Source organism: Grus americana, chromosome 5 (genome assembly GCF_028858705.1).
Source record: "Grus americana isolate bGruAme1 chromosome 5, bGruAme1.mat, whole genome shotgun sequence".
Lineage (NCBI taxonomy): Eukaryota > Metazoa > Chordata > Aves > Gruiformes > Gruidae > Grus > Grus americana.
Genome location: NC_072856.1, coordinates 35,670,801 through 35,698,279, shown reverse-complemented (window position 1 = coordinate 35,698,279; position 27,479 = coordinate 35,670,801). Strand labels below are relative to the sequence as shown.

Sequence of the window (27,479 nt, the reverse complement as noted above, 5' to 3'; positions counted from 1 at the left end):
AGTTTTTTGTAAGCATATTAATATCAAATCATAGCATTCAAGGACACTGCATGGTTATTGCTAATATAGGAAGAAATAAAAGATTGTATTGTTCATGACTGACTAATTAATATGATACCATACCTGCAGGAGTGATTGCTGAACAGCTGACCATTTAGATAGACATTTGTTTCATGATGAATAATCAGTAGAGGACATTACATTAAGGAACATTATTTCTATAATTTCTTGCTTAAATATTAACATTCAGCTCAGGCAGTAGTATGCTAACAGAATAATTAGCACTTTCCTCTTTATCACCAGTTCCTCTTTATTCACATTATTTTTAGCGGAAGCAATCACACTGAGTGTTTATCAAGCATGAGAATGTATAGATAACTGTGAATATCAACATTGGCTGTTAACAGTTGGCCCAACACAGAACAGTTTAGGGTCTCTTTTAAGAGTAAGGTCTTTTAAGAGTTGGTCTTGGGCTGCTTTAGACAACAGTCTGTCGTACAGCAGAGACTTAGAATTTTTCCTAAGATGTAAGATACTCTGATAGTACTAGTGTGTAAGGTGTGACATATCATGTATGGAAGGTTCTATATCTTTACATGCCATATGCAAAAAAAAAAAAAAAAAAAATGCAGAGGATGAAGAATTAGGATTCCTTTATTTATCGGTAGGTAACAGCAGTGCTAACAAATGATTCATCATTACAATCAATAAATTGATTAAGTACCCAATGTATTTTGATTATACAATATTAACTTTTTAAATATTTTCTCAAATAAATGTATTAACAGCTGAGCAAGTTTTTTAATTTTTCTTTTCTAAAAAAATGGCAGCAGATTGCTCGGAGGGGAATGGTAAGTTAGAGAACTTTCAGTCTGAGAGAGACTGGTAACTTAGATTGCATTGAAATAACAGATTTATGGTAGAAGTGTTGAAATGGAGGATTTAAACACATTCAAATCCACTAATCTGTTATTTTTGAACCCTTCATAGGTTTCTTGATAAAACAGCATTTTGATTAAGATGCAATGAGGTCCTATTGTGGTTTACATTTAACTGGTATAAAACACAAAACATATACATTCACATGCACGTAATAAATGTGTAATACATATGTGGGCAATTATTCTGTGTAAGTTTTTGGAATCTAAATTAATATGTGACTGGATATATAACCTCAGCTGCTAAGCACTTGCATATCCTACTGAAGTTTTATTTGACTGGCCCTCATTATTAATTTTTTGTATCTATTTTTTAAAGCATTTGTGTAGACGTGTTGTAGAAGTTTGAGACAGTCATAAAATCCAAGTTTGTATTATGAAACAACATTGTGGTTTGTGCTGATTTGTAATATGTAATACCTACCATTTGCAAATTTGGATAATTACAGGATTTCATGTTAGTATTTTCTGCAAGAATTTTAGATCTCTTCTTTGAGACTATTTCAATTGCATAGAATACATTTTCTTTAGATATACTATGGTAAATCATGAGTGGATTACTTTTATGGTCATCTCTAATAAATGAAATATAATTGTCTTGTACACTTACCTTCAGTGTATATCTGCTGAGCCATATCTGTGCAGCATCTACATATTTCATGCAATTGAAATTTTAAATTAAAATTTGTTATTTGTCTGAGTAAGGTATTGAAGATTCTAAGATGCTTAACAATTTGATGATTAGTCTTTCAGTCTTCCTTGACTTGTAGATTTTTTTTCTTCACTATGTGATATAAATGTAGTAGGATATAATAAGAGATTTTAATACTAGCTTGGCCTTAACATTTTGAGGCTAATTCAAGTATCACAAGAAAATAAAGCTACTATTAGAACTGTCAGAGAAGGGGGGGCTTGTTTGTGTTTATGGTTTTTTCTATTTGTTTTTAATCAACAGTTTTCTACAGTATTTTCCCATGCCTGGTCAATGATTCTTTTGAAGAACAGTTGAATTTTTTTGCTGTTGTTTTGTTGTTATCTTCTTAAGATTGTCTGACATAATCATAATATAGTGTTGACGATCGAATACATGCTTTTTAAAGTGCATTTATGGTATTAATGTAAAAAAACAGGAATAAAAGTTGTGTATGTAGGAGACTTAGAGTTGAGTTTATAATAGTGTTCTCAAAATGGGTACTGCTGAGGGATATGAGTTTAAGTTTTCTCTCAGGCTATCTTCAAAATGGTAATGAGCTATGCAATGGGAAAATACATCTATAAATGAAATGCTGCATCTTCACAGTGATAGATTGATTTCTATTTCTAAACATAATTTTTCTGAGTCATATTTTGCTGGGGAAAAGGGGTAGAAAGAACTATTTTGGTGAAAAAGTGAACATTTTTCATTATTGGACTATCCAGAGTTCCAGACATCTTCCTCCTTTTACCAATATTCGGGAAAAAAATGCAGTATTTAGTATATTGATGCACTTACTTACTAGATGTACTTCCTTATGTGCTGAAGCAACAAATAGTAGTGCTGAGTAGCAACAGATAAATTCAGAAGTTCAATCGTTTAATAAAGATTAAGATGATTAAAAATTATTTCACTAAGATCTCATTTGATTATGCACTTACTTGTTTTAGCTGCAAACTTATAATATTTTTATCGTCCTGATAAAGCTGAGTAAGTTTATTACTAACTTGTAAAATTATCATCTTTTCATCTCTTTTACTTATGCTTTTTTTCCCTTTATTTTTCTTTCATACAGGCCATGCAAGTAAAGGTACAGGTCAAAGTGCATGATGTGTCTTTGTTTTAGATTTAGAGATGATCAGGCTCCAAGCATTCTTTCCATTGATCATAGCAGTGGCGTCACAAAGTGAAGGCCCAGGTTCCACCTACTATAAATTTTCTCAGAATTAAAGTGTCAGTATTTGACCAGAGCAGCTGAAATTCCCTTTGGCACTCCCACGTGTTGCTTAACGTGAAAATGTAGTAAAGTTACCTTTTGTAATTATTTTAGATGTACATTCCGCCTCTGCTGTCTTTCTGCATTCTGATATGTTGAAGCAGACGTTGTAAAAACAATGCCTAAGTAGAGTCATCAGAAACTTGTATTTGGCTTACAATATTCAGGAAAAATATATGGCAGAAATGTGATATAATAACCTATGCCCTGTCTATAGTTTAATAGAAGACTTTATTAGAACCAATAAGTTTAAATGAGACAGAGAGTTCAAACCCTACCTTTTTCCAAAGTTAAAAAGATCTTTACTAAAGATGTGAGGTGTGACGAAGCTTTTGAATAATCCTTGTTTCTTTTACATATTTAATTGTATTCAAAGCTTTCTTTGTCTCCAGTGAACCATAGTTCACCTTCCTTTGCATTGTTCATATTATCTTTTTTTAATATGGATTTCTAATACAGATGAGGACTTTTCAAACTGCGATGTGTTCTTCATTGGCGAAGCAGAATGAACAGCAAAATGGAGCGTAAAACCCTTTCATCTTTCCCTTCACCCTGTGTGCTGAGAAGCACACAAGATGCTGTGAAGAGGCTTTAATCAATTAAAATGGAGGCATAAGTGAGCAGTTGTTTTAAACTAATAGACCTGATTTCACCCTTTGCTGTTGTCCAGCTTCCCTAGGTATATAGAGTAGGATTTAATGAATGCTCTCATGATAATCTTAGAGAATTTAAGGTTTAAAGAGGGTTGGAAATACTAAAAATATTAACTCCATCATCTTAACCAGCTTTAGCTGATTATATTTTTTTAGTATAAATAAATAATTTCTTCTTTTTGAATGTATATTTAATTATGAATCTGCTGGAGAATCTGTAATTCTTTTTCTGTATATGTTTGTTGAAGAAACATCCATTTGTGTGTTTAAATCCTCAGACAAGTAAGATCATTATGTGCTGTTAGGCAACCAGATTATATCATTCTTCTTGCTGAGGTCCTTTTAGCACAGTTAATTATTTAGGCAAAATATATCCAATTTAATGGTCTTTACATATGAAGTGAAGGTATTGTGTTTACTCATATAGGTGCATATTAGAACTGAAAGAGACATCATTTTATTGTCATTTAGGTTTCTGTCTGTGACTCTACTTACACGTCTATCAGCAGGAGTTGTGAATTCACAGATAGCAGAATTTGATTGCAAAGGCAGAATGGATCTTTTCATGTTTTAAAAATGTTCAGGTTTTAAGGTTCACCTAACTTGTTCATACCTAGTTATTTATCTCAAATGAAAATTAAAAAAAAATTGGATTTGTAAAATGTCCTCATGCAGAAAAGCAAACCAGTAGCTCTCCTTCTTTTCATTTTTCTTTTTTTTTAAATATATCTATTATATATTTTGTTATTCCTCATTCAAGACGCACAGTGACGCCACTGGAATACAGTGATACATTGTGGGATTTGTTTGTCTGCTGTCAATGTAGAGTACAAATAATGTCATTATTATAGCCATTACATCACTGCTATTTCTAAGGCACTTCCAAAAGCAAAGCTTTGAGGCAAAGTACTCTCTTGCAATTGTTAGTTCCTTACGAAAGGAAGCCACATCCATTGTGTGTTCCCTCTGACCTGCAAAATGCTCAACGCCAGCTACGTGCACAGAGATTCACCGTCTACAAGACAGAGTTTGCCAAAACTTACCACTGAGTAGACTATGCATGGCTGCCTTTTTTTTCTTCCAGTGATTACAGTGATAATAGTGTGGTGATAATTGGTAAATACCGGATTGCAATGGATTTTGCTGCATCCTTATGTGGAACTACACAATGTATTATGAAAACAGTAGTCAGTAAAACTTGATTGACAGAGGGAAAAGGATGTGGAGGGTTAAATGCAAGCATTTGCTATTTTGTAGTGTTGTATAAGCCTGGAGGCCTAGTCCTGAAATCTTATCTTAGGCAAAACTCCCCTTGAGTGTAATAGGAGTTTAATCTAGGTACAGAATTCAGAACTGGGCTATTTTTATGTTGTTGGTTTTTACCATATGTTCATTGAATATATCGGTCTGTTCTAAAGATTTTGGTTCGCTGTCTCATAAATGAAAAGTTATGTGTGAAATACTGTTGTACAGTGTGTGTTGTAGGAAGATAGGGCAGATGTTATTCTGTTGTGCTGTTTACTTCTTTGTCTCTTTTGTTTTCCTCCTCCTATTACTCATGATCTCCAAAGATGCAAAAGACTTAATTTTTCATCCCAGACTTAACTTATATTAGCCAAAGCCAAAGGGCAGTGCTTTTCCCAGAAGCACTCATTCACTGGCATTTTATTGCATTGATTCAAAGCCTTTCAGATGCTGGTATTTTTCAGTTGAGACAAATCAGACAATATTCATTCATTCAGGCCCTGGATAGCTATCTTTACGTAAGTTTCTAACAAAAATGTAAACATCCTGAATTTGTCTCTGTAACAGACTGACTCAGCTTTTAATTTTAGCGTTGTTTCTGATTTGAGAGGTAAGATCCAGAAAATATAGTTATTCGTATGTATGAATGCACACAGAACTATTTAACTGCTATTAAAATCTTACACTTATTGCAATTTCTGCATTGCTGCACAACAAAAGTACTCCTTCACATTTCCCGCTCAAGACTGTACACCCTTCCTCGAATGTAGCATTTTTAATTAATTGTACTAGATCAGGAACGTAGTTTCCTTGGACCATTAGGGAAAGAGCGTGTTGGAAAAGTGTGTGATCAGAGAATTACAGTCATTTACTTTTCTATTTTTTTAATTATAGTCTGGAGGACAAGATCAAGAGAGAAAGAAATCAAAACGTAGAGGGGATCTATACTCCATACAAACATCCTTGATTGTAGCTGCACTTAAAAAGATGCTTCCTATTGGTTTGAATATGTGTACTCCTGGAGATCAAGAGCTCATCTCTTTGGCTAAGACTAGATACAGCTATGTAAGTGTATACTTTGTAATAGTTTTTAATGCAAAATGAGCAGAACTTTATAAACTGAATTTTGAGGCAAGGATATCTAAGCAGTTAATATAATTAAACATATCAATGTACTGTAAGCAGTTATACCTGCTAATTGTGCTTTCACAAGAAAAAGTGGTGTGTATAGACAGCTGCCATCATTTCCATGTCATTTTCCAGTTGTATACAACGTATAATTTTACATATGCACATTCATTTGAACCAAATACTGAAATACCGTTAGTTAGCTTTCATTCTCTTCAAAGGTTAATCCTTGTGGTCAAAATTAAAGAAAGCCTTTACACCGTGCCCTTCAGGTAATTTGCGTACTTTGAAAACAAAAGAGGTTAAGTTTCAATGTTAAAATAAGAGCTGTTTTACATTGTACGTATTCTTATGACATAAATCATAATCTGAATTGAAAAATACTTCTACCTTTCTACAGAAGGACACTGATGATGAAGTCAAAGAACATCTACGTAACAACTTACATTTGCAGGAAAAGGTAGTGTAAAAACATCTGTCTTAAAGATGCTGATGTGCACATTTAAAAAAATAGAAGTCACAATTGTTTTGTTTATCATGATATGTAACAAAAACCAAAAAAAAGTGAAAGCTATTAGAAAAATTGCCTTTTTAACATTTTTCTTCATAATTTTTTTCATGACAATGATTAGTTTATTTGTAGCTTTGGCTGATATTTTCAAGTTTCAGGAAGCCCTATAGAATGGGAAAAGTGTAAAGAATTGAGATGTTGGTAGTTATAAAGCCATAATTACTTAGAATCAACTCAATTCAAGAAGAAAACAAAATTAAAACTATAGTATGTCAGCCTGCCTTCTTGAATTTAACTTGCACTAATGATTAAATAGTATTTCTAAGAATATATGTATTTTAAAGTGACCGTGATAAAATAAGAAAAGCTTGTGTCATCTTAACACTTAAGAGTTTTGCTAGCACATTCTTGTTCCTCCTATTTATACTCTGAACACCCTGTCAAAGGTGATACCAAAATGGAGTCCTCATCGTTCTGTAAATAATAAATAATTTAGATCATTGCCTACAGTCTTTGAACATAATAGGAGTAACTCATTTATCTGTCATGGGAGATGACTGTCTGGTTGCTATAAATTTGTGCTTACATAAATCTAAACTGGATGCACTGAGTAATTCGAATGTGGTTTTCCTATTTCTCTCACAAAAAACCCAAAACCTTTGGCTGTAACTCTCCACCTACTGAAGTTCCAGATGTCTTTTATAGACTCCATAAAACAGCTTTCCACTGTCGGTAGAGAAGTCCTGCAAGGAGTTTAAACTCAATCCCAGTACGAAATGTGCTGCTTTATTTTTAATGCAGTTAAATGGGATACGGAAGTCCCAGGGTGCTTTATTTGGTTTCATGAAATAAAAATATAGAACCTTGCTTAAGAATTGAGTTCAGTTACCCAACAGTATACAGAATCTAATGCCATTTTTCTGAGCAACTACCAGATGTTAATTTTGACTAAAAGGGGACAGAGGAAGTGGGAGTATCCATAACACTATTATACTATGAGAATAATAGTGGTGGCAGTCAAATTCAGTATCTTCACTCAGCAGCTTACAAAATATGTTGGTTTTCAGTCTGATGATCCAGCTGTGAAATGGCAGTTAAATCTGTACAAAGACATTTTGAAGAGTGATGAACCTACAGACCCTGAGAGAAATGTGGAACGTGTGCAGAGGATATCAGCTGCTCTGTATCATCTGGAACAGGTAAAAAGTTAAATGTCTATACTGTGTTTGTTTTAAAGTAGCATGAGGTGGGTTTTTTCCCTGTAGAGATTATTTCGACTTCAGTGAGTGTCATTATTAAAGTTTCCAGATAAAAGATATTTTTGCACATGCGTGCGTGCACACATACCAATGTGTACATATGGAACATTTTTCATGTAATCTGTTGAAGTGCCTCGATTTAGCTTCAGGGAAAACTCAGGATTTATTTTCCTCTGCAAAACTTTGTGAACAGTCGCAAGAAGTATAGTATACAAATCAGCAACGTTCAGTAGAAGAGATGTTTGCATGTGCACTTATTTTTAATAGTACTGGTTTTAGCCCATCTCCTGTTTCTGCACCTGAGGATGCTGTAGCAACTTTTGAATTGGTTGCCTGTTCATTCAAATGGTACAATTTAAATACAAAAAGCCATTTGTACTATTCCCACATGAAATGAATCCATTCCATTCACGAGTGATATAGCACAGAAATTCGTTCACGTGAACAACTGAATATGTGTAGTTAGAAAGAGACAAAATAACAGTTTTTACTTTTACCAAGGAGTCTCACACATGACATACTCTGGCATCTCGAGCTTTTCTGTATAAACGGAGAGGTACTATACAGAAGACCCCCGTTATTTTTTCTTATTAATTTAAAACAAAAAAACCCCCAAAATAAAACCCCAAAGAATGGGGTTTTTTCAGATGATGAGGAGTGTTTGTAACATTTTCTAATTTGCTAACTACATTAACCACTAGCTAAAAAGAAAATTTTGAAGAAAAGTTGAAGAGTTTCCATTGTATGTACTAGAAGATATTTTCCTGTAGGTTGAACAGCCACTGAGATCAAAGAAAGCTGTTTGGCACAAACTCCTGTCAAAACAACGCAAAAGGGCTGTTGTTGCGTGTTTCAGAATGGCACCACTATACAACCTGCCAAGGTAAAGGGCTTAAAGGTTTATTTTTTCATAACTTTTGTTTACATTTCTGAATGCAAGTATTGCTTGTGTGTATACCTACACGTTTGTTGATTGTTAGGCCTATGTAATTTTGTTTCAAAGACAAGAATTGGCTAGTTAGCAGCTAATTCCTCACAGTAGCAAAATACTGGCCTCGTGACAAATAACCAGAGGGGGAAAAGACCATAGGAATTACAGTGCTTCAAAACCAAAATGCTTCATTTTTGTCAGCTGTTACTCTGTATAGTTCCTCAAGTTTTCTGTGAAAATTGTTAAGATGTTGCTGTTTCTGTTCCTTTTTTGCCTCTGATTGGTTGCTCTTTTTATTCTTTATTCTCCTGTGTTTGTATTCTTTTCTCTTTTTTTCTTAACTTTGTATGGCTATTCCTCTCCTATTGCATGAGCGCTTCGTGCTCTTTAGCTTGTCTGAGGCTACTACGTCAGGATGTTATATGCCTTAAAGCACCTATTGGGGCAGAGCAGTGCAGAATGATATTTTGGACTTGTGTGTTGCTCTGCTTCTTACTCCAGTTGAATGTAGATACCACAAAGTCCGAGATGAAGTGCATACTGTGCCTGGACCCATCTACTGCTTTAAACAGAATATTAAGACCATGCAGCTTTGGGGTAATTTCTTTTACCCTGTTCCTTCTCAACAAATCTTGTTATTCAGATACAGCCTAAATGCATCTTTAATTAACCTTGCTTCTCACCTTCTTCTGCACTTTTTTACCTAATGTTTTTGTTCAAAGATTGTTAGCAAAGTATTTAACAGAAGAGTTGCATTGCATTTTTAAATGCCTGATGTCGGCTAAAGGTCTGTAGCTGTGCCACTAACGTGTTGGAAGAATGTTAGGTTTGCACAAGACAAGTAAAAGGGCAGTTATACTGTAAAAAGCACACATCCTTCCTTTACAAAAAATAGTGGTTCTAGACTATAATAACTTCTCTAAGTTGTCACACTACCACCAGGCAATCTTTAAGGACCAGAGAAGTGAAAAGGCTTAAGTACAACAAAAGAACAAACTGGCTAGTATCAACCATTTCATCTTCAAGAATTGTGTTTGGAAAAACAAGGGGAAGCAGTATGAAGAGCATCTATTTCATTATAATATTTTTCTGAGCTCCCCCCCCCCCCCATATTCTGGATTTATAAACTCTTAAAATGTTCAGAATATATATGAGCACCCAAAAATGCCTTTTAAAAAACCTACGTTTATTTATTATTTTTGAGGTTGATGGAACACTTGCCAAGGGGCAAAATGGGTTATGAATCTGTATTTTCTTTTTCAAGAAAATATGGAGTATAACTCATTGCAGTAGAACACTTACATTATCTGTAATTTTCATTAAAAACTTCTCTGTGTTAAAAAGATTGAGGTTGGTTCTCAAACTTCATGGTAGATTTTGTGATGGAGTTTACTCCTAATTTAAATACTGGTGTGAGGCAAAACTGTCCAGTTATTGTGCATGTAGATTCTAAAAATGAACTGCCATAAAACTATTTTAACCAATTAATTGTGATGTTTGCACGTCAAAACAGACGAGTGAAAAAACACTTTGGGCTTAGAATCATAAAATCATAGAATGCTTTGGATTGAAAGGAAACTAAAAGTCGTCTAGTCCAACCCCTCTGCAATGAGCAGGGACTTCTAGGTATATTGCTCCATTGATAGGTGCAGAAAAAACTTTCAAAATTCTTTAGTTTATAGACACGTATTTTTTCTCGATAAATCATAGGATTCTGACAAGAAAATAAGGCTATTATGAACTTATAACTATCTTCATCATTTAAATTGTTTGTGTTGTTAAGACTTCCCTGAACCCTAGGGAGATTATTTCAAGTGGGGGATGATTAATTCCAGGAGCTATGTAAATCCCTTTGAACCAGAGTTTCAAATGTAGCTCTCCTTATCTTGTATATTTTCTCATTTTAGTTGCAGCTTTATATTGGGAGTGTTAGTTGTAAATTAGTCAATTCTAACATCAAATTTAAAGAGCGGTAAGCAAACGTTATGGTGGTACCCTTTCATTCATCCTAGAAAAGATTAATATCTTCAGTGAATAATGCAATCTTTCTTTTGAAAATTTTCTGGAGGTCTAGGTGGCTTTCAATATAATTTAATGTTAATCTCATATTTTAATCTAATTTTCTTCCAAATATATTCTTTTTTTATACATATATATATATATATATCAGCTTTTAGGAATTCCAGTAAGATATTTCAGAAACTCAAATGTCTCTTGATGTGCAGGTGTTTCCTAAGTCATAGAAAAATTACTTTAACTTCTACCGTAAATATTCCAAGTACTCCCTTTTCTGAGAAGTACCTGGAGATACAAAAGAAGTAGTTGTATTTTAAAATATTTTTATTTTTCAAGGAAAAAAACCCCATTAGTTAAGTTAGTTAATACTAATTCTTCATGTTCTGTGTTTAATGAATGTACATGGCTTTGAAAAAGTGTCTTCTGTGATAAATGTTTTCTCCAAGATGTGTGTCTTTACATTTGATGTTTTAAGGAAATGAATTTGTAAAAAAAAGTTGTCTTATTGTCTGTCATCTGTATATGCACATAGATACAGCGAAGTTGTACATGGCAATTTTTCATACACAGTTTATAAATACATTCTTTCTGACTACTTTATTGAATTTAACTTGTGCCTTTCTTCAATGAAAACCTATATGCTTTTCTTCAGACACAAAATTAGCAATTTCTTCCTGAGCACCTTTCAACGTGTTTGGCTGGAAAAAGTACATGAAAAAACTCAGTATGACAGGCTTATACTCAAGTTAACGGTAATGTAACTTGTGGAGAGCCTCTTCCTTATGCGCACACTTATTCCTTCCCAGCCATGATTTGATGTTATCATAAAACATGAATTTGTACAATTTTCAGAGGGGATTCTGATTGGTCAGTTTTTGAAATTTGATAAAAAAATGACCCCAGTGCCAGCAGGAAAACCTAGAAGATTGGCTCAATAACTGCTCCATTATAAAATAATAATTCATGGGCAACATGTATTTAAACAAGTCATAGTATATACACCCAATTTGTATAGTTTTTGTTAGTGGTGCAGGATAAAAGTAAATGAAAAGGCTCTTTGGAACAGCCTTTGTAGCCTCATGTAGTGCACCTCAAAACAAATTTTTCCTCAAAATGTAATGTAAAGGTGGAATGGTTTGGCCATTATTACGTGTAGTCTCATTGCCATGAGCTGTATTTTCTGTGGAAATTTAAATTAATAAATACTGTATAGTAGTAATTAATATGCCTAAGAGTTTTCTAAAATTGGTCACTTTCTAGAGCAGGTTTTATGTATTTCTAATCCAGCTTCTTTGAGGACACGTTAATACTGCCCTGATATGGAATGGAAAGAAGCTGAGGTTAGGCTTCTCTATGTGGAAGAAGGCAATGACTGTCTGCAGACAACACGCTGGAAAGCGCTTGATAATTATTTTGGTGTTAATGGCCAACTTCTGCTGTCTCAATGTCCTAAGTCTAGTAAACTAGATTTACATCTCACAGGTGTAAATCCCACCCATTCATTCTCAGTCTGTTCAAGTGTGTATTTTTCCCATGCTTGCATTAAGGTTCCAGTCCTGCGGTTTCACGTATAATGTATATTAGCACTCCCAAAGCCTTCAAAGCAAAATGTAATGTGTACGTATGTGTATTAAGAAAAAAAAATAGTAAGAATGTTCAAAAGTACATGCAGATTTGTCACTGAATGTTAGTTATGTTTCGCATTTTGTTTCACTGACCAATCAGAGGATCAGAATTGTACAAATACGTATCCTTACTAATCATTAACCACCTGAGCTGTTATACTATGTTCCGTTACCCCTCTTGATCTCACTTTCACAACCCCCCCAGGCACCGTTCTATTAACCTCTTCCTCCATGGCTATCAGAACTATTGGATAGAAACAGAGGAATATTCATTTGAGGAGAAACTAGTTCAGGATTTGGCTGTAAGTACTGACATAATTGGGCATATTTTTCAGTGCCCACTTTAGTGTATATTTGATGTATCTATTATAACATTTAATTTTCGTGTACTGTATGCATATGCATAAACTTATGAAATATTAATCCTTATGCTTCAGGGCATAAGGTCATTTTCTGCTGTGGTCAAAAAACCATTCGTCCTGTGATGCACACTGAGGTGCATTAAGGTGGTTTATGCCTTCAGACGAACTATGTGATACTCATTCTTGGGAAGAGAAATGGATTAGATGAACTGTCAGACCATTTTTGTCATTATGGTAATTCCTATGTTCCTATATTTTATTTACTGGTTTTTTAAAGCTTGACACAATTGATCCTTTTCCCCTTTTTAAAATTTTTGTTGATGCATAATATTTAATTTTAACATTTTCAGCTTTGATGGAAATTAATTTTGCTGTTTTCTCGTTGATACATCATAAGGAGAAGTAAATATATGTAGCCATATTCAGCAAAAATTTAGTTTACATGTGTACTCGATGAAAGTGGTTGGTAAACATCAGCGTTTTGTTACCGAATATTGATTCAGAAAGCCTACTGCTTTTTCTCTTCCCTCTCGGAAGTTAGTTTGTCTAAAATACTTCCAAGGGGCCTAGCTCCATAGTATCTAAACACCATGAAAATGAATATATAGTTTCATGGATCACATGAAGATGTATTGGGAGATGTTTCAGTGTTAGCAAAAGCAGTCGTGTTGTGCTTTCTAAAGACCCACCAGTACAGAAGGGCGTATGATTTTTCAAAATTACAGCTAGTATATTCTTCTCATACTCTGGACAATTTTGCGGTCACAGTCTTTGTTTGATGTTGTTGCTTCATTCTAAAGGAAGGAATAAGGCCATTAATCAAAACAGTGATTACAATTCTTTCAGATTTACTAGAGAAGTAAATCGAACTTCTGTAATTACAATTATTACTATACTTACAATACTTCTGCAATAATTACAAACCCTACAAAGGGGTGATAACACAAGTAAGGTAAAGGTGATACGCTGCTCTTTTGCCAGTGCTGGCTATATTTTAAGCTGCCAAAAAATGTTTGCAGTTGACAATAAGAGCAGTCCTTACATTTGCTGAATCAAGGTTACCTAGAAATGATATATTAGTGTAGCAAACAGTAGTCTGAATAGGATGTATCTGATGATATTATTAAAAATAGTTCAATCTACCAATAATTCTCCTGCTAAAAAAATGAGCTGGCACTTTCTTTCAATTCTGCTCCACTCGAAACACATAATTTCTGCTGAATAAGGCTTCCCTAAGATTTTCACTGTCTCATTCTCAATACCTTGCAAATGAGAAACTTCTAATATTACTATCAAATATGAATAACAATCAGCTACTCTAACTCCTTCTGAGTCATACAGGCACATAACGTTGCAGGTTATGCTGTAAGCTGCTGAATAAGATGAATTCTGGAAGTTAATACAAATTGGACAGAATAAAATTACTTAAATCCTTTCCTATAGCTTAATTACTCATTTTTTTCTTACTCATGAAGCTTAATGTGTATATTCTGATATAAATCTTGAGACAGACACCTCCAAAAAAAGATGAAGAGGAAGAGGAAGAGAACGAGAAAAAACAGCCTGATCCACTTCATCAGATTATCCTCTATTTCAGTCGCAGCGCTCTCATAGAGAGAAGGTAAAAAGCGCTGTGTTGAACAGCACGTTGAGTAAAAGCGCACAGAAACTGAATTTCTAATGACATTACAGTAGTGATTTAACACAACTGCAGTTCATTACCGTGCACGGTGAATGCTTTTTTGCCTCTCAGTTTCATTAGAGTTTTCATGTATTTAAACTCAGTATAACCATTATATTGAGACAAATGTTGACTGGTTTTGACATTTTAAAAGCTTGGCAAATATCCAGGACAGAAATAAATGAGCATGAATTCTCATAAAAACATAAAGTCTACAGGAACTGCTGGCCCATTTACAGTACCCTCCCCTGGTCTCTGCTGGTAATAGATGTGTGTTCTTGGTGGTGGTATTCATTACATTTTATTCAGTATGTCAGAAAAGGTTTCATCGATGATTAACATGAATCTCTTTCAGTGCCAGTTTCTGTTTTGAATTTAGACTGTTGATTAGAATATGTATTTTATATATAGAGTATTCCAGTGCTTCATATACTTTTTCTGTGTGACTAACATAATCTTGCCATCTGACGGTTATAATTATTCTTATATCTCCATAACACTTTTCTGCACCTGCAACAGCCAGTGATCCTTACTTATCTGACATGACTAAGTTGAATGTCCAAATATACCTCTAAATGGTTTAATTAAAAAGTTAGAGACTTGGTTTGAAATAAGAAAATACATTTATAATACAATTTTCAAGTGTAATAGCATTTCAAGTAGATATGTCTATCTACTTTAATAAAATACTCTTTAATAAAATGGTATTTACATATTAGTAGGAGTATGACGTGTTTTTATTACTAGACCATAAAATAATTTTAAATATTTTTTACTCTTTATAGCAAACTAGATGATGATCCTTTATATATTGCCTATTCCGCCATGATGGCAAAGGTAAATATATCATTTTAAGCTCCATCCCTTACTCCACTCAGGTACTTCCCATTAATTTTAGATGCTTTTTAAACCTTTTCCTTCTGGTTTTTATGTGGACTGCTTGACACTCGTAATTTCTATATTTTAAATGAAGCAAATGCTGTTCAGAGTTATATATAAAATAATAAATTTCCTGCATAAAAATAATATTATAAAATTCCAGTAGGTGAATCCTGTCGAAACCACTTGGCACTTTGTTTTGTAGAGGATTAACTCATGAGCAGTCTTAACAATGTTAGTTATCTTTATTCTTTGGGTAATTATTTTGGAGTTAATATTTGAAGTCTGTCAAAAAGAAGTTGACAGTTTTTGCAATGTTGATTACGGCAGACACATGTAAGGAGAGTTTGACTGTGAAGAAAAATATTACGGATATAAATAGAGATATGACAGAAGAACACATAGCCTGCAGTTATGGAGTGTATATGTAATTGGAAGAATACCCTGAAGTACTCATACATTAGGGAATATCAGCTTCTTAGTGTGGATGAGCACAAATATTAACGATTACAAGGATTTAAAATCTTAATGTCTTTAATTATTGCTTGAAAAATTTCTTTGGTCATTTTTGTAGAAATACTATAGTAAAAATAGGCATTGTGTTTCATAATAAGCAAAATCTTGTGATTTCTATTTCTAACATGAAAAGAGCTGTCAGGAAGAAGAAGAAGAGGAAGAAGAAGAAGAAAAAGAAAAGACATTTGAGGTGAGAGTTTAAATAACATTTCTTTCTCATTGCCTCATGTGCAAGTATTTTAAATATGTCCACTCAAATATATGCAAGAATACCATAGTCTGTATTGAGCTGGTTTACTAGGTTATGCATATAAAAGAAAGATGGTGTGTTCTGAAGTTTTGGAATCAAACAGCCCATGGATTATGGAGGCAGATGGCCTTCAACACCTTCAGATTTCTCATCTTCCTATTTTTCCTGAATCAGTTCCACTGTGTGTTCCCTTCTCATTTTTGTTCCCAAACCCAGGAGAAAGAAATGGAAAAGCAGAGAACTCTCTATCAGCAAGCTCGCTTACATGATCGTGGAGCTGCTGAGATGGTCCTACAGATGATTAGTGCAAGCAAAGGTAATGTTCTGTGAAGTGTTAAAAGTATATATGATACACATATCATAGGTATAATGCTATACATATATATAGTGTATTATGTCATTATACCTACGATATGTATATCATATACAACTTGTATATGGTAGATAATGAGGCAAAATAAATGTCAATTACAACTGTACTAGATAAAATTTCCAGACTTCTTTTCTGATTGAATGGTTCATAACTGCAAGTTTTAACGACTGTGCCCTTGTTTTGACAGGTCATACAGGACCCATGGTTGTTGAAACACTAAAACTTGGTATTGCTATTCTAAATGGTGGGAATACCATAGTTCAACAGGTAATGCCTTTCTAAGTACTGAGTCTTGCTTATATAAAGGAGGCAAATAATTCTGAGAATTTTAGTGTTCTGTTGTGGTTTTATTTTAGTGCATTTAATTTTACACTAAACAGTGAAGAAATATCAGGGTATTTTCGGTACAGTAACAATGATATTATTGCATGCCAGTGATCTGTATTTCAAATGGTAATTCAGGAAGTTGTTAAATCACATAATTACTTTCCCCCCCCCCCCAAAACATATATCTTCCAGAAAATGCTAGACTACCTGAAGGAGAAAAAGGATGCTGGATTTTTTCAAAGTCTGTCTGGCTTGATGCAGTCCTGCAGGTAAAAGCATAAATCATATTATTACAGTTTCAGTTTTATTCAGGTTGGTGGCTTGTTGCTCAGTGCAGGTGGATTTGTTAGATTTAAATTACAGAAGTCACAGGTTGTAGAACTCTTGTGGGAAATTTTTGTGAATCAGAGGAATAGTATGTTAAACTTTTAGAGTATTCTTCCAAAGGAGAAATTAAAGCAAAGCCTGTGTATGTCTTTGAAGGCTTAGTTTGGAGAGGCAGAAAAGTAAAATATAATGGCTCCTTTACTGGTCTCAGATCCCTCAAATTTTCTGTCTGGGTGGTTCTAAGGATGGAGAAAAGCCATAGAATCATGTAGGTTGGAAAAGAGCTTTAAGATCATCAAGTCCAACCGTTAACCTAGCACTGCCAAGTTCAACCACTAAACCATGTCCCTAAGCGTCACATCTACACGTCTTTGAACATCTCCAGGGATGGTGACTCAACCACTTCCCTGGGCAGCCTGTTCCAGTGCTTGACAATGCTTTCGGTGAAGAAATTTTTCTTAATATCCAATCTAAATCTCCCCTGGTGTAACTTGAGGCCATTTCCTCTTGTCCTTTTGCTAGTTACTTGGGAGAAGAGACCAACATCCACCTCACTACAACCTCCTTTCAGGTAGTTGTAGAGAGTGATAAGGTCTCCCCTCAGCCTCCTTTTCTCCAGGCTGAACAACCTCAGTTCCCTCAGCCACTTCTCATAAGACCTGTGCTCCAGACCCTTCACCAGCTTTGCTGCCCTTCTCTGGACACACTCCAGCACCTCAATGTTTTTCTTGTAGTGAGGGGCCCAAAACTGAAGACAGTACTTGAGATGCAGCCTCACCAGAGCCGAGTACAGGGGCATGACCACTTCCCTACCTCCTGCTGGCCACACTGTTTCTGATACAAGCCAGGATGCTGATGGCCGCCTTGGCCACCTGGACACACTGCTGGCTCACGTTCAGCTGCCTATTGACCAATACCCCCAGGCCCTTTTCTGCCAGGCAGCTTTCCAGCCACTCTTCCCCAAGCCTGTAGCGTTGCATGGGGTTGTTGTGACCCAGGTGCAGGACCCAGCACTCGGCCTTGTTAAACTCCATACAGTTGGCCTCGGCCCATCGATCCAGCCTGTCCAGATCCCTCTGCAGAGCCTTCCTACCCTCAAGCAGATCAACACTCTCACCCAATTTGGTGTCATCTGCAAACTTACTGAGGGTGCCCATCCCTGAAGGAGAGACAAGCCAGTGAAGCTTTACTAAGCTTTCAGTTTCTGCACATCTCTGGCGAGTTACATAATCTCTCTCCCTTCATCTGAACCCACTGCATATATATGAGGGTTGTTAGAGATGCAGCCTAATTATAGAACATCTATCTTGTAATTTTTCCATTTATGTAGAACAATTTAGCAAGGACTTGCTCAAACAGGACCTGCAGTGATGATATTACCAATTGTGTATGTGTATCACTCAGGAATTCATTAAAAAAGGTTTTGATAAAATTACTTGAACACTGACAAGAAAATGAAAACGATGCTTTAAAAAATGCTTTTGTTTTTAATGATAATGCTAGATAGTAGAATATGTGACTGCATTGCTGTTTAACTGAAAAAAAAAATAAAATTAGATAACCATAGAATTATTTGGTCTGTTTGAACGAACATAGTCTGACTGGGTGGTGAGAAGAATCATCATCTGCTATTCCATGTGCTGGGCTATGCCAAGTTAGCGAAAGAAAATTCAGATATCAGTGTATCTTGACCTTGGAAGATAGGGAATTTCTGAATCCATATGTCTTCTGAATAACATAATACATAATGTATACAGTAACAATATAAAAGGAATAATAGTGATAACAGCGGAAAACAGTGTGATTGAGAAATAACTGCAGTAATGTCCTTCTGGCAGGCAGGTTTAAGTCAATATAAGGAGTAATATTTCACATTCCTTTTCCACTTTTCATTTATACATGAAACCATGAATGACGTTACTGGAAGTGAAATTAGGTAAGTGGAGAGACCTGATCTGAGACTCATTTCTTTTCAGAAATGGACACTGAACCCTTATTTTCATCCCAAACTCTTTTATTTAATATTCATATTAAATAAAATACGAGGCAATGCATGTCACAGTGGGTCAAGACTAGCTGTTGAAGGCCTCCAGAAATTTCCTAGGAGAAAATAATTTTCCATTGTGTACTATAGTACTTTTTCCTGTTTGTTTTTTTTTCAATATAAGCGTTCTTGACTTGAATGCGTTTGAGAGACAAAATAAAGCAGAAGGCCTGGGAATGGTTACTGAAGAAGGAACTCGTAAGTAGAATTAAACTGATTCCACTCGCGCTTAAAACATTATTTGTACTTCCTTCTTTAACTAGAACTGTTATTTACTGTAGCTTGAGGTTTCTGTTGATAAACTTACTACAAGTAATTCTAGGCTTTGAGTTCTGAATATGCTTTATATTTACAAAATCTTTAACAATAATTTTTAAGAAAAACCATTGTAACTTCCAATGTTCTTATCCTGTATTCTTGTTATTTTTCTTTGATCCACAGTCATCGTTCGTGAGCGTGGTATGTTTGGGTTTACAGTTTTCGATACTATTGTTGCAAAAATGTGTTGCAAATAGAGAGTAATCTTTAATTGCATCTTCCCAGATATCTTTAGGTTTAGCTTTATGGTCTGCAGTAGGTTGTGTGTTCAGCTTGGATAAACAGTTTGATGCTTATTAAAGAAGTGTCATTCATATTTAAGGCATGATTTTAGTTATGACTAACCATTTACTTATTAGATATATATACTGTTGCTTTCTTTTTTTCTTCTTTTTTTTTTTTTTTTTTTTTTAACCATGGATGCATTGGAGTGCTAAATATTTTGGCTTTGCTTTTTTCTGTCTCAGTTTTTCTTTTCATTAGAATCAGTCTGTTTCTTTTAAATTGCTTTAATGCTTTTACAATAGTGGTTTTTTATTAGAATTCCAGTTTTAAAGGTTGCTGTAAGATTATGTGTTCTGCATATTTAATCATAGCAGTTGTCACGTAATCATTGTATTTATATATTTTAAAGGTGAAAAAGTGTTGCAGCATGATGAATTTACTCGAGATCTGTTTAGATTTTTACAACTGCTCTGTGAAGGGCATAACAATGGTAAGTGAACTGAATGCATTTGGGGGAAAATGTGTGATGAGCCTGTTCTTAAACAGAGTTGAATAGAACTGATTATAGTGGGGTTTTTTTTCTTCTAATTCATTTAGTGTTCTGGGGGGGAAACTGGCATGCGAACAATTTGAATTGTGGAGTTCAATTTGAACTTTTAAGTTTTAATGTCACTTCAGTTTTTATGGCAATAGTTAATAGTAAAGCCTATTGCAAGTCGTATGGATAGCAATTCCTCAGTTGTATTTACATTGTGATCTACTGTAGTTCAGTTTCCACCACATAAGCATCTGTACTCAACAAGGTGTTCTCCATGGCTCCAAGAGCATAGGAAAATAACGTTGTATTTTTTATACTAACGAAGCACAAATCACTTCGTATTTCAGATTTTCAAAATTACCTACGTACTCAGATGGGCAACACCACGACCGTGAATATTATCATTAGTACAGTGGACTATCTCTTGCGACTTCAGGTGAGGAAAAACCAGAGGAAAATAGAGTATATACATTTATAAATTCACATTTCACTAGAACCAAATGTGAAAATCCTCTCTTCAGAGATATCTAAAATAAATAAATCTGATTTAATTTATTTAATCTCTTTTTTCATTTCAAAATAGATGACCTTTCAGACTTCTGTGTGAAACCAGGTGTTTGTTAATGTATTTCATTTTTCACTTCTGCAGGGAGCATATTTAGATAAAAATGCAAAAAAAAGTTATTGTCATGAGAAATAGATTGTCATAGAAATACTAAATTTCATCTGCTGATGATTCAGCTTTTGGTGATACAAATGCAGGCAGTACATATTGCATACAGACCCAAAATTAGAAAATATAACATTGTTGGTTTTTCTCTTAGGAATCAATCAGCGACTTCTATTGGTACTATTCAGGAAAGGATGTCATTGATGAATCAGGGCAACGTAACTTCTCTAAAGCTTTGGCTGTCACCAAACAAATATTCAATTCCCTTACAGAATATATCCAGGTAAACAAAATGTTTTGTTCAAGATACTAACAGTGAAGTTCTATGATTACGTGGCCTGATCATGTCTTATCATAAATTTGTAAATACTTTATTTGGCTTTATTTTTCTTAATTTTGATAAAGTTACATGAAATCACTGGCCCAGTGTAAAGTTAATACTAAAATATGTGAATAGCTGCATATTTAACATGATACAATCTAGTATCTATGCATCAAATACCAAAGAAACCTTGGGAAGCTTTTTCATGTAGCTTTGTGGAAGCCTGAAGTTTCTTTTCTTATTTTTTCAGGGATAAATGTTAGGAAAGAAAATTGGTCTATTATTTGTTTCATTTTATTTTATTTTATGTAAATAAAAAATGTGTTTTTCTTAATTTTTGTAGGGCCCTTGCATAGGTAATCAACAGAGTCTGGCTCATAGTAGGCTATGGGATGCAGTTGTTGGCTTTCTTCATGTCTTTGCCAATATGCAGATGAAACTTTCACAGGTAATTTCAGCAGTCAAGTAATCCTTCTTTGCATATGTTTATAAATTACAGTCAAGTGAACGTTGAAAGCTGTAAAACAGTTAATGTGCTGATACTGACTGGTTGTGCATGGCCTTATTGTAATGTAGAGGTCCAAGACTGAATCTCAGGACTAACATCTTCATATCACGCCTTTTAGCATCCATCATCACGGTGAACTCACCTTTTCTAATATCAAACTCACTGCTTCCAACTCAATCATGCTTTTCTGCTAATGAAGGTGGCAGTTTGGTCCCTTCCTCCCTGTTGCCAAAGCGTGATGATCTGTCAGAGCGGAAGCACCATCAAAAGCATGGTTCCCATGCTACAGCTACGTAGGGTGAGAGAAAATCTGGGTAAGATTCAGAGAGGGAGGGAATGTGACAGTCAGTCAACTTGTGCAGTTAATTCATCGCAGGCACTGAGCAGGAGGGCAACAGGCAGCGTTCATTTCACTGTGCAAGGCATGGTGGAGTCCCACCCCTCTTCAAACGTTCAGGCTTCTCTGTTCTTTTGCAACTTCTGCTTAACGTACCCGTTGTACACTCAAGCCACTAGGCACTAAATGCAACAGTGCAGAGGCATTTCCTCACTCATACTCAGTGTCTCTGCTACCCTCTGACTTACGAGTAAGATTTCTTCCCACCCTACAGAAGTATATCAGAATTTTGAGGACACTTAACAGTTTTTAGGTCCTTCATGTTAGTCACAGATCCATGTTAGACTTATCCTATTCTGTAGTTAAACTAAACAGTTCTAGTTCTGTTTGAGTGGTAATGCATTAGGCCATTAAATATTCCTCGTGAAGTGAGAAAGGATGAATTCTTTGAGGTGAATACTGCCAGATCTGTGGAGTAACCAATTTTGTGAGTTTCTGCTGTCCCTTATCTGCAGTTCTGTATTCCTTAATGCTTTATTAAAACTTATCTTTATGGTATTAATACCTCTGCTGTAGTAAGTTACCCTCATATTATGTAAGACTTCTGATAGTAATCACAATAAAATGACAATGAAATGTTGCTGAAGAATGTGAACTACATTTAGATGACCATCCTGCATACTACTGGTTTTTTCCAAATGTATTTAATTTTCCACATAAATACAAAGAAAAAACAACCTTCTACTTTTTTTTTTTTTTTTTTTTTAACAGGACTCTGCTCAGATTGAATTGCTTAAAGAGCTACTAGATCTGCTAAAGGATATGGTAGTGATGCTCTTGTCACTGCTTGAAGGTTGGACCTGTTTCTCTTTATGGTCAGATATGATTATCTCTGCTTTATAATGTAAAATATGATAATGACATTAATCTTTCTAAATTGGTTTTTAATTGCCTTTATGTAATGCCAGGAAAAACCTATTTCATATTTATTTAACAATTATTCTGGAATACACATAGTCATGAAAAAGAGGGCTACAGAAAAGCATGTTGAAAGAAAAATTATGAAAATTTGAGAACATTTTTGTTCTGTTCTCAGCATGAATATCTAATTAATTTATTTAAAATGTAGCAATGCCAAATAACTTCCTGTTTTAACACACTACTTAGGTAACGTTGTAAATGGAACTATTGGAAAACAAATGGTAGACACGCTCGTAGAATCATCTAGCAATGTAGAAATGATTTTGAAGTTCTTTGACATGTTCCTCAAGTTAAAAGATCTGACTAACTCAGATGCTTTCAAAGAGCATGACCCAGATGGTAAAGGCATAATTTCAAAGAAGGAATTCCAGAAATCAATGGAGGCTCAAAAACAATACATACAGTCAGAGATTGAATTCCTGCTGTCCTGTGCAGAAGCTGATGAAAATGATATGTTTAACTATATTGATTTTGTGGAAAGATTCCATGAACCAGCCAAAGACATTGGATTTAATGTAGCAGTATTGCTAACAAACCTTTCAGAGCACATGCCTAATGATTCACGCCTTCAGAGCTTACTTGAACCTGCGGAGAGTGTTCTTAATTACTTTGAACCGTACCTTGGCCGTATTGAGATAATGGGTGGAGCCAAGAAAATAGAAAGAGTTTACTTTGAAATCAGTGAATCCAGTAGAATGCAGTGGGAGAAGCCGCAGGTGAAGGAATCCAAAAGGCAGTTCATATTTGATGTTGTAAATGAAGGAGGAGAGCAAGAAAAAATGGAACTCTTTGTGAATTTCTGTGAAGACACGATCTTTGAAATGCAGTTAGCATCCCAGATCTCTGAAACGGATTCATCTGAGAGGCCTGAGGAAGAGGAAGAAGCAGAGACTTGTTATGTAGTAGATATTGGAGATGATGAGGAAGAAGAAAAGTCCCTGGAATCTGCATCAGCTTTTGCAATGGCCTGTGTTGCAGTGAAGAAGAATGTTGCCAACTTTTTTAAAATGGTCACTCTGAAGAACCTAAGGAAACAATACAGGAAAGTTAGAAAGATGACAGTAAAAGAGATGGTGAAAGTGTTTTTCTCCTTTTTCTGGATCTTATTCGTAGGGATGTTTCAACTGTTCTTTACTATAGTGTGGGGAATTTTCCAGATTCTTTGGAGCACTGTATTTGGGGGTGGCCTGGTTGAAGGAGCCAAAAACATTAAAGTTACTAAAATATTGGGAGACATGCCTGACCCAACACAGTTTGGAATCCATGATGATGTTATGGAAGCAGAAAAAGCTGAAGGCACTGAGCATGGCATCAGAGCTGAACTTGTGCAGTTTGTGAAGGGTGAGAAGGGAGAAAGTGACATCATCTCGGACATTTTTGGCATTCATACAAAGAAAGAAGGTGGCTCAAAACATGGACACGATGCTGGACTTGGAGATATTGCAGAAATCCTTGGTACTGATATCCAGTCATCTTTGGAAAACACAGTTCGTAAGAAAAAAGGATTACAGGTATGCTAAAGAGATTTTGTATTTCTTTGCAGAAAATAATAATAATAATAATAAAACCATATGACTGAATTTTCTGTTAGTAACTGAATTATTTGCAGTTAACTGATTAATAAATGTTCTCAATGAGAACATGCTTTTAATCTGTACTCTTAAAAACAAACAGGAGAGTTTACGTGGCAGAAAAATTCAGCCCAATGTGTTTAAATTTCACTGCAGTAGCTTTCCGTTGTTATTCATTTGCACTTTATTCAAAACATAAATTGCCAGCAGCTTTCTAGGCACAGTTTTTGCTTTAAATGGTTTACAGTTGTCTTTATTCTGCATGGCCCATTTTTTCACAGTGTATTTCTATTACTTATACTTTCTTTTCTTTTACTTCTACTTTCTATTACAATCTACTTTCTCCATAATAATGCCTTATCATTATCATCATTCTTCTACATGCTTTACTGATCACATACAATAAAATACCCTTTTTTCCTGTTATTTGAAATAATTTTGCCTGAATTTATTGTTACCTTAATGTTTATCATGTAATCATTCTTACTTTTATTCTGTGTTATGAACATTATATTTTGTTCCACTCAACTGAGCTAAATATAATTTATCATTCTGTTTAGAAATGAATTGAACTAAATGTTAAAACCCAAATGCATTTATCATATTTGGAAGGCATTATGTTTCACTCTACACTTCAGATCTGTTTCTAATTATTATTCAAATATATCTTTCCTCTCACCATTAATCCACCTCTTTATGGTATGCTTTCCAGATATTTTCAAGACAAACTTCATTGTACAACTTCTTAGTTCATTATTTCCTCTTCATTTGTATGTTTTTCTCTGAGATTTGTTTATTGCCTAGATCAAACTATATTTTTCCATTTATTTTTCTTATTTATTTATTAATTTTTATGTGTGTACTTAAAAATGACAGTCTGTTAAAGTCCTGTCTCATTTAGCATAAATGTAATGTGGTTGGTATTTTAAAATATTATTTTAACTTAAGGATCTGAGGTCTGAGAAAACATTTTAGAATTTTACCTGTTTTACTTTGGTTTCTACATTTCTCTCAGATTTGTTTGTAACTATTGATAGAAATGCTCAGTAATTTATGCAAGTCCTTTTGAGTCATTAATGTGAAGTCAGCTATGCAATTTATCCAGCTCTTACCTTTAATATGTTATCTAGTGAAACTTACCCAAATAATGTTGACACTAATTCAATATTACAGAAATTGCTATTCACATTGTGTATGTGAATGGCTCAAGTAATCCAGTTAAGAGCACTAGTGATGTGATATCACTATTAAGTGTTGCTCAAAGAAGAAACAGCAATGTAAGAATCAAAAATTCCCTTCAGGAAGTAACGATGTCTTTCGTAAGCATTTACAATAATAAAACTTACACAAAAGGACAGAAACAGAAGCTCACCCTGATATACTGGAAAAGCAGTTGTGTAGTGATAAAGTCAACGACATTACCATATAGCCAGAGAAACTGCAAAATAGCCTATGGAATTGTATATGATGAAGATTGTTAGAACTTAGTTTTTATTGTGAAGTTCCACAGAAATCTGTGCTGAGAGCCGTGCGGGTTCACAAATAAGAAAACAGTGAGCTAACAGAGTTTGCTGAAAAATCTAAGTTATTCATAGCAGTAAAATCAAGAGCTAACTGCAAAGCTGCAGAAGAGCCTTAAAATAGCAGATGAAAATCAGTGAAGTGATGTATACGGGAGGAAAAGTGATAATTTTACATGTAAAATGTTGGATTTTGAGCTCATTGTTCCTGCTTGGGTATGAAATCTTGGGAATATAATAGAGTTGTACAGAAGTATAAGTTCAATGAAAATGTCAGTAACACAGATCAAAAGAGCAAACTGAAACTCTGAATTGTTGAGAAAGGAGTAGAGAGAGGAAAACCCTAGAATATTAGTATTGCTCCATGCACCCAAAGTATATCTCTGTCTTGAAGGCCAGATTCCCCCATTTCAAAAAGAATGTGATAAAACTGAAAAAGGTTCAGCAAAGGTCAAAAAGTTATCAAAACTTGATATGGAACAAATCTCGTGTATGGAATCAAGTAGGCTAAGGCTCTTCAGCCTGGAAGGGAGACAACTGAGGGAGAATATGACAAAGGGATGGAGAAGATGGGTAGGGATTCATTCATTCTACCCCCACTCTACCCCTTAGAAGAACTAGACATCATCAAAGGTCTTTGAATTACACTCCACCAGCTTGAGATCTTAGGGCAAACTCTTTCTGGAAGAGCTGCATGTTTCCATCACATGTACTAGATGAGGTTCCACAGATAAGAGATGAGGTAAGCAAGGCAAGATCTATTTAGTAAGTTCTTTCATAAATTCTTTCACTACTTGTGTGTGTGTGAGAGGCATCCAGGTGAGTAGTGGGGGAAAAATTTAGATAACTCTATTTATGTATTAACCAGAAATGTAGGAGAATACACCCGTAAACGATTGGTGTCTAAGCACTTTGAGAGAATACAGAAGAGGGTAAAAAGCTAAGTTTTTTGCAAAAGTGAATGGTAACAAATTCAGGCACTTGAGATTCCTTTGTGAATCTAAGACTTGGGAGCCTGCATCCCTCCGATTTCTAGTGAAGCTTAGATACTCAAACTGCATTTGAAGTAAGTTTACTTTGGTCTTGCAACGCTGAGCCTAAAGGCGTTTGAAATCCAGGCCCCAGCTTCTTTACTGCAGTTAGCCATCTGTGAAATTGTATATAGGTTTTTCCTTATCTCAAGGGAATGTTGTAAACACATACTTAGATGGTTGTGAGCTGTGCCAGTAAAGGTTTAATGAACCATCAACCCACCTAAGATAAATAGTTTGAAGAAAATATTGCGTATGTAAAAGTTGTTTAAATATTTGTCTGATTTCAATTGCATCAGTTGATCTTGACAAAGTAAATGGGTTTTGTAATATCTGATAATTACACAGATCTTTTTCAGATTTTTTGATGCTATCATTGAGATATTATTCCTCGTTTCGTATTTGGAATGAGGCAAACTGATG

The 27,479-nt window shown here is 34.7% G+C and overlaps 1 protein-coding gene across 5 annotated transcripts in view; it reads left to right on the top strand.

Annotated features, from left to right (window-relative positions):
• The window catches only part of RYR3 (ryanodine receptor 3), a 241,646-nt gene that overhangs the window by 191,859 nt on the left and 22,308 nt on the right, over positions 1-27,479 (top strand). For 3 of the 5 annotated variants that reach the window (XM_054826190.1, XM_054826189.1, XM_054826186.1), the window contains exons 70-88: positions 5,701-5,871; positions 6,335-6,394; positions 7,513-7,644; positions 8,475-8,587; positions 12,482-12,578; positions 14,150-14,259; positions 15,105-15,156; positions 15,848-15,904; positions 16,181-16,280; positions 16,525-16,604; positions 16,857-16,933; positions 19,160-19,233; positions 19,477-19,494; positions 19,988-20,068; positions 20,464-20,552; positions 20,941-21,069; positions 21,452-21,556; positions 22,725-22,806; positions 23,121-24,445. In XM_054826190.1, the coding sequence (XP_054682165.1) occupies positions 5,701-5,871; positions 6,335-6,394; positions 7,513-7,644; positions 8,475-8,587; positions 12,482-12,578; positions 14,150-14,259; positions 15,105-15,156; positions 15,848-15,904; positions 16,181-16,280; positions 16,525-16,604; positions 16,857-16,933; positions 19,160-19,233; positions 19,477-19,494; positions 19,988-20,068; positions 20,464-20,552; positions 20,941-21,069; positions 21,452-21,556; positions 22,725-22,806; positions 23,121-24,445 (2,952 nt within the window). Of the gene's footprint in view, positions 1-5,700; positions 5,872-6,334; positions 6,395-7,512; positions 7,645-8,474; positions 8,588-11,303; positions 11,404-12,481; positions 12,579-14,149; positions 14,260-15,104; positions 15,157-15,847; positions 15,905-16,180; positions 16,281-16,524; positions 16,605-16,856; positions 16,934-19,159; positions 19,234-19,476; positions 19,495-19,987; positions 20,069-20,463; positions 20,553-20,940; positions 21,070-21,451; positions 21,557-22,724; positions 22,807-23,120; positions 24,446-27,479 lie in introns of all 5 variants that reach the window. The other 2 variants (XM_054826188.1, XM_054826187.1) reach the window with 1 other exon arrangement.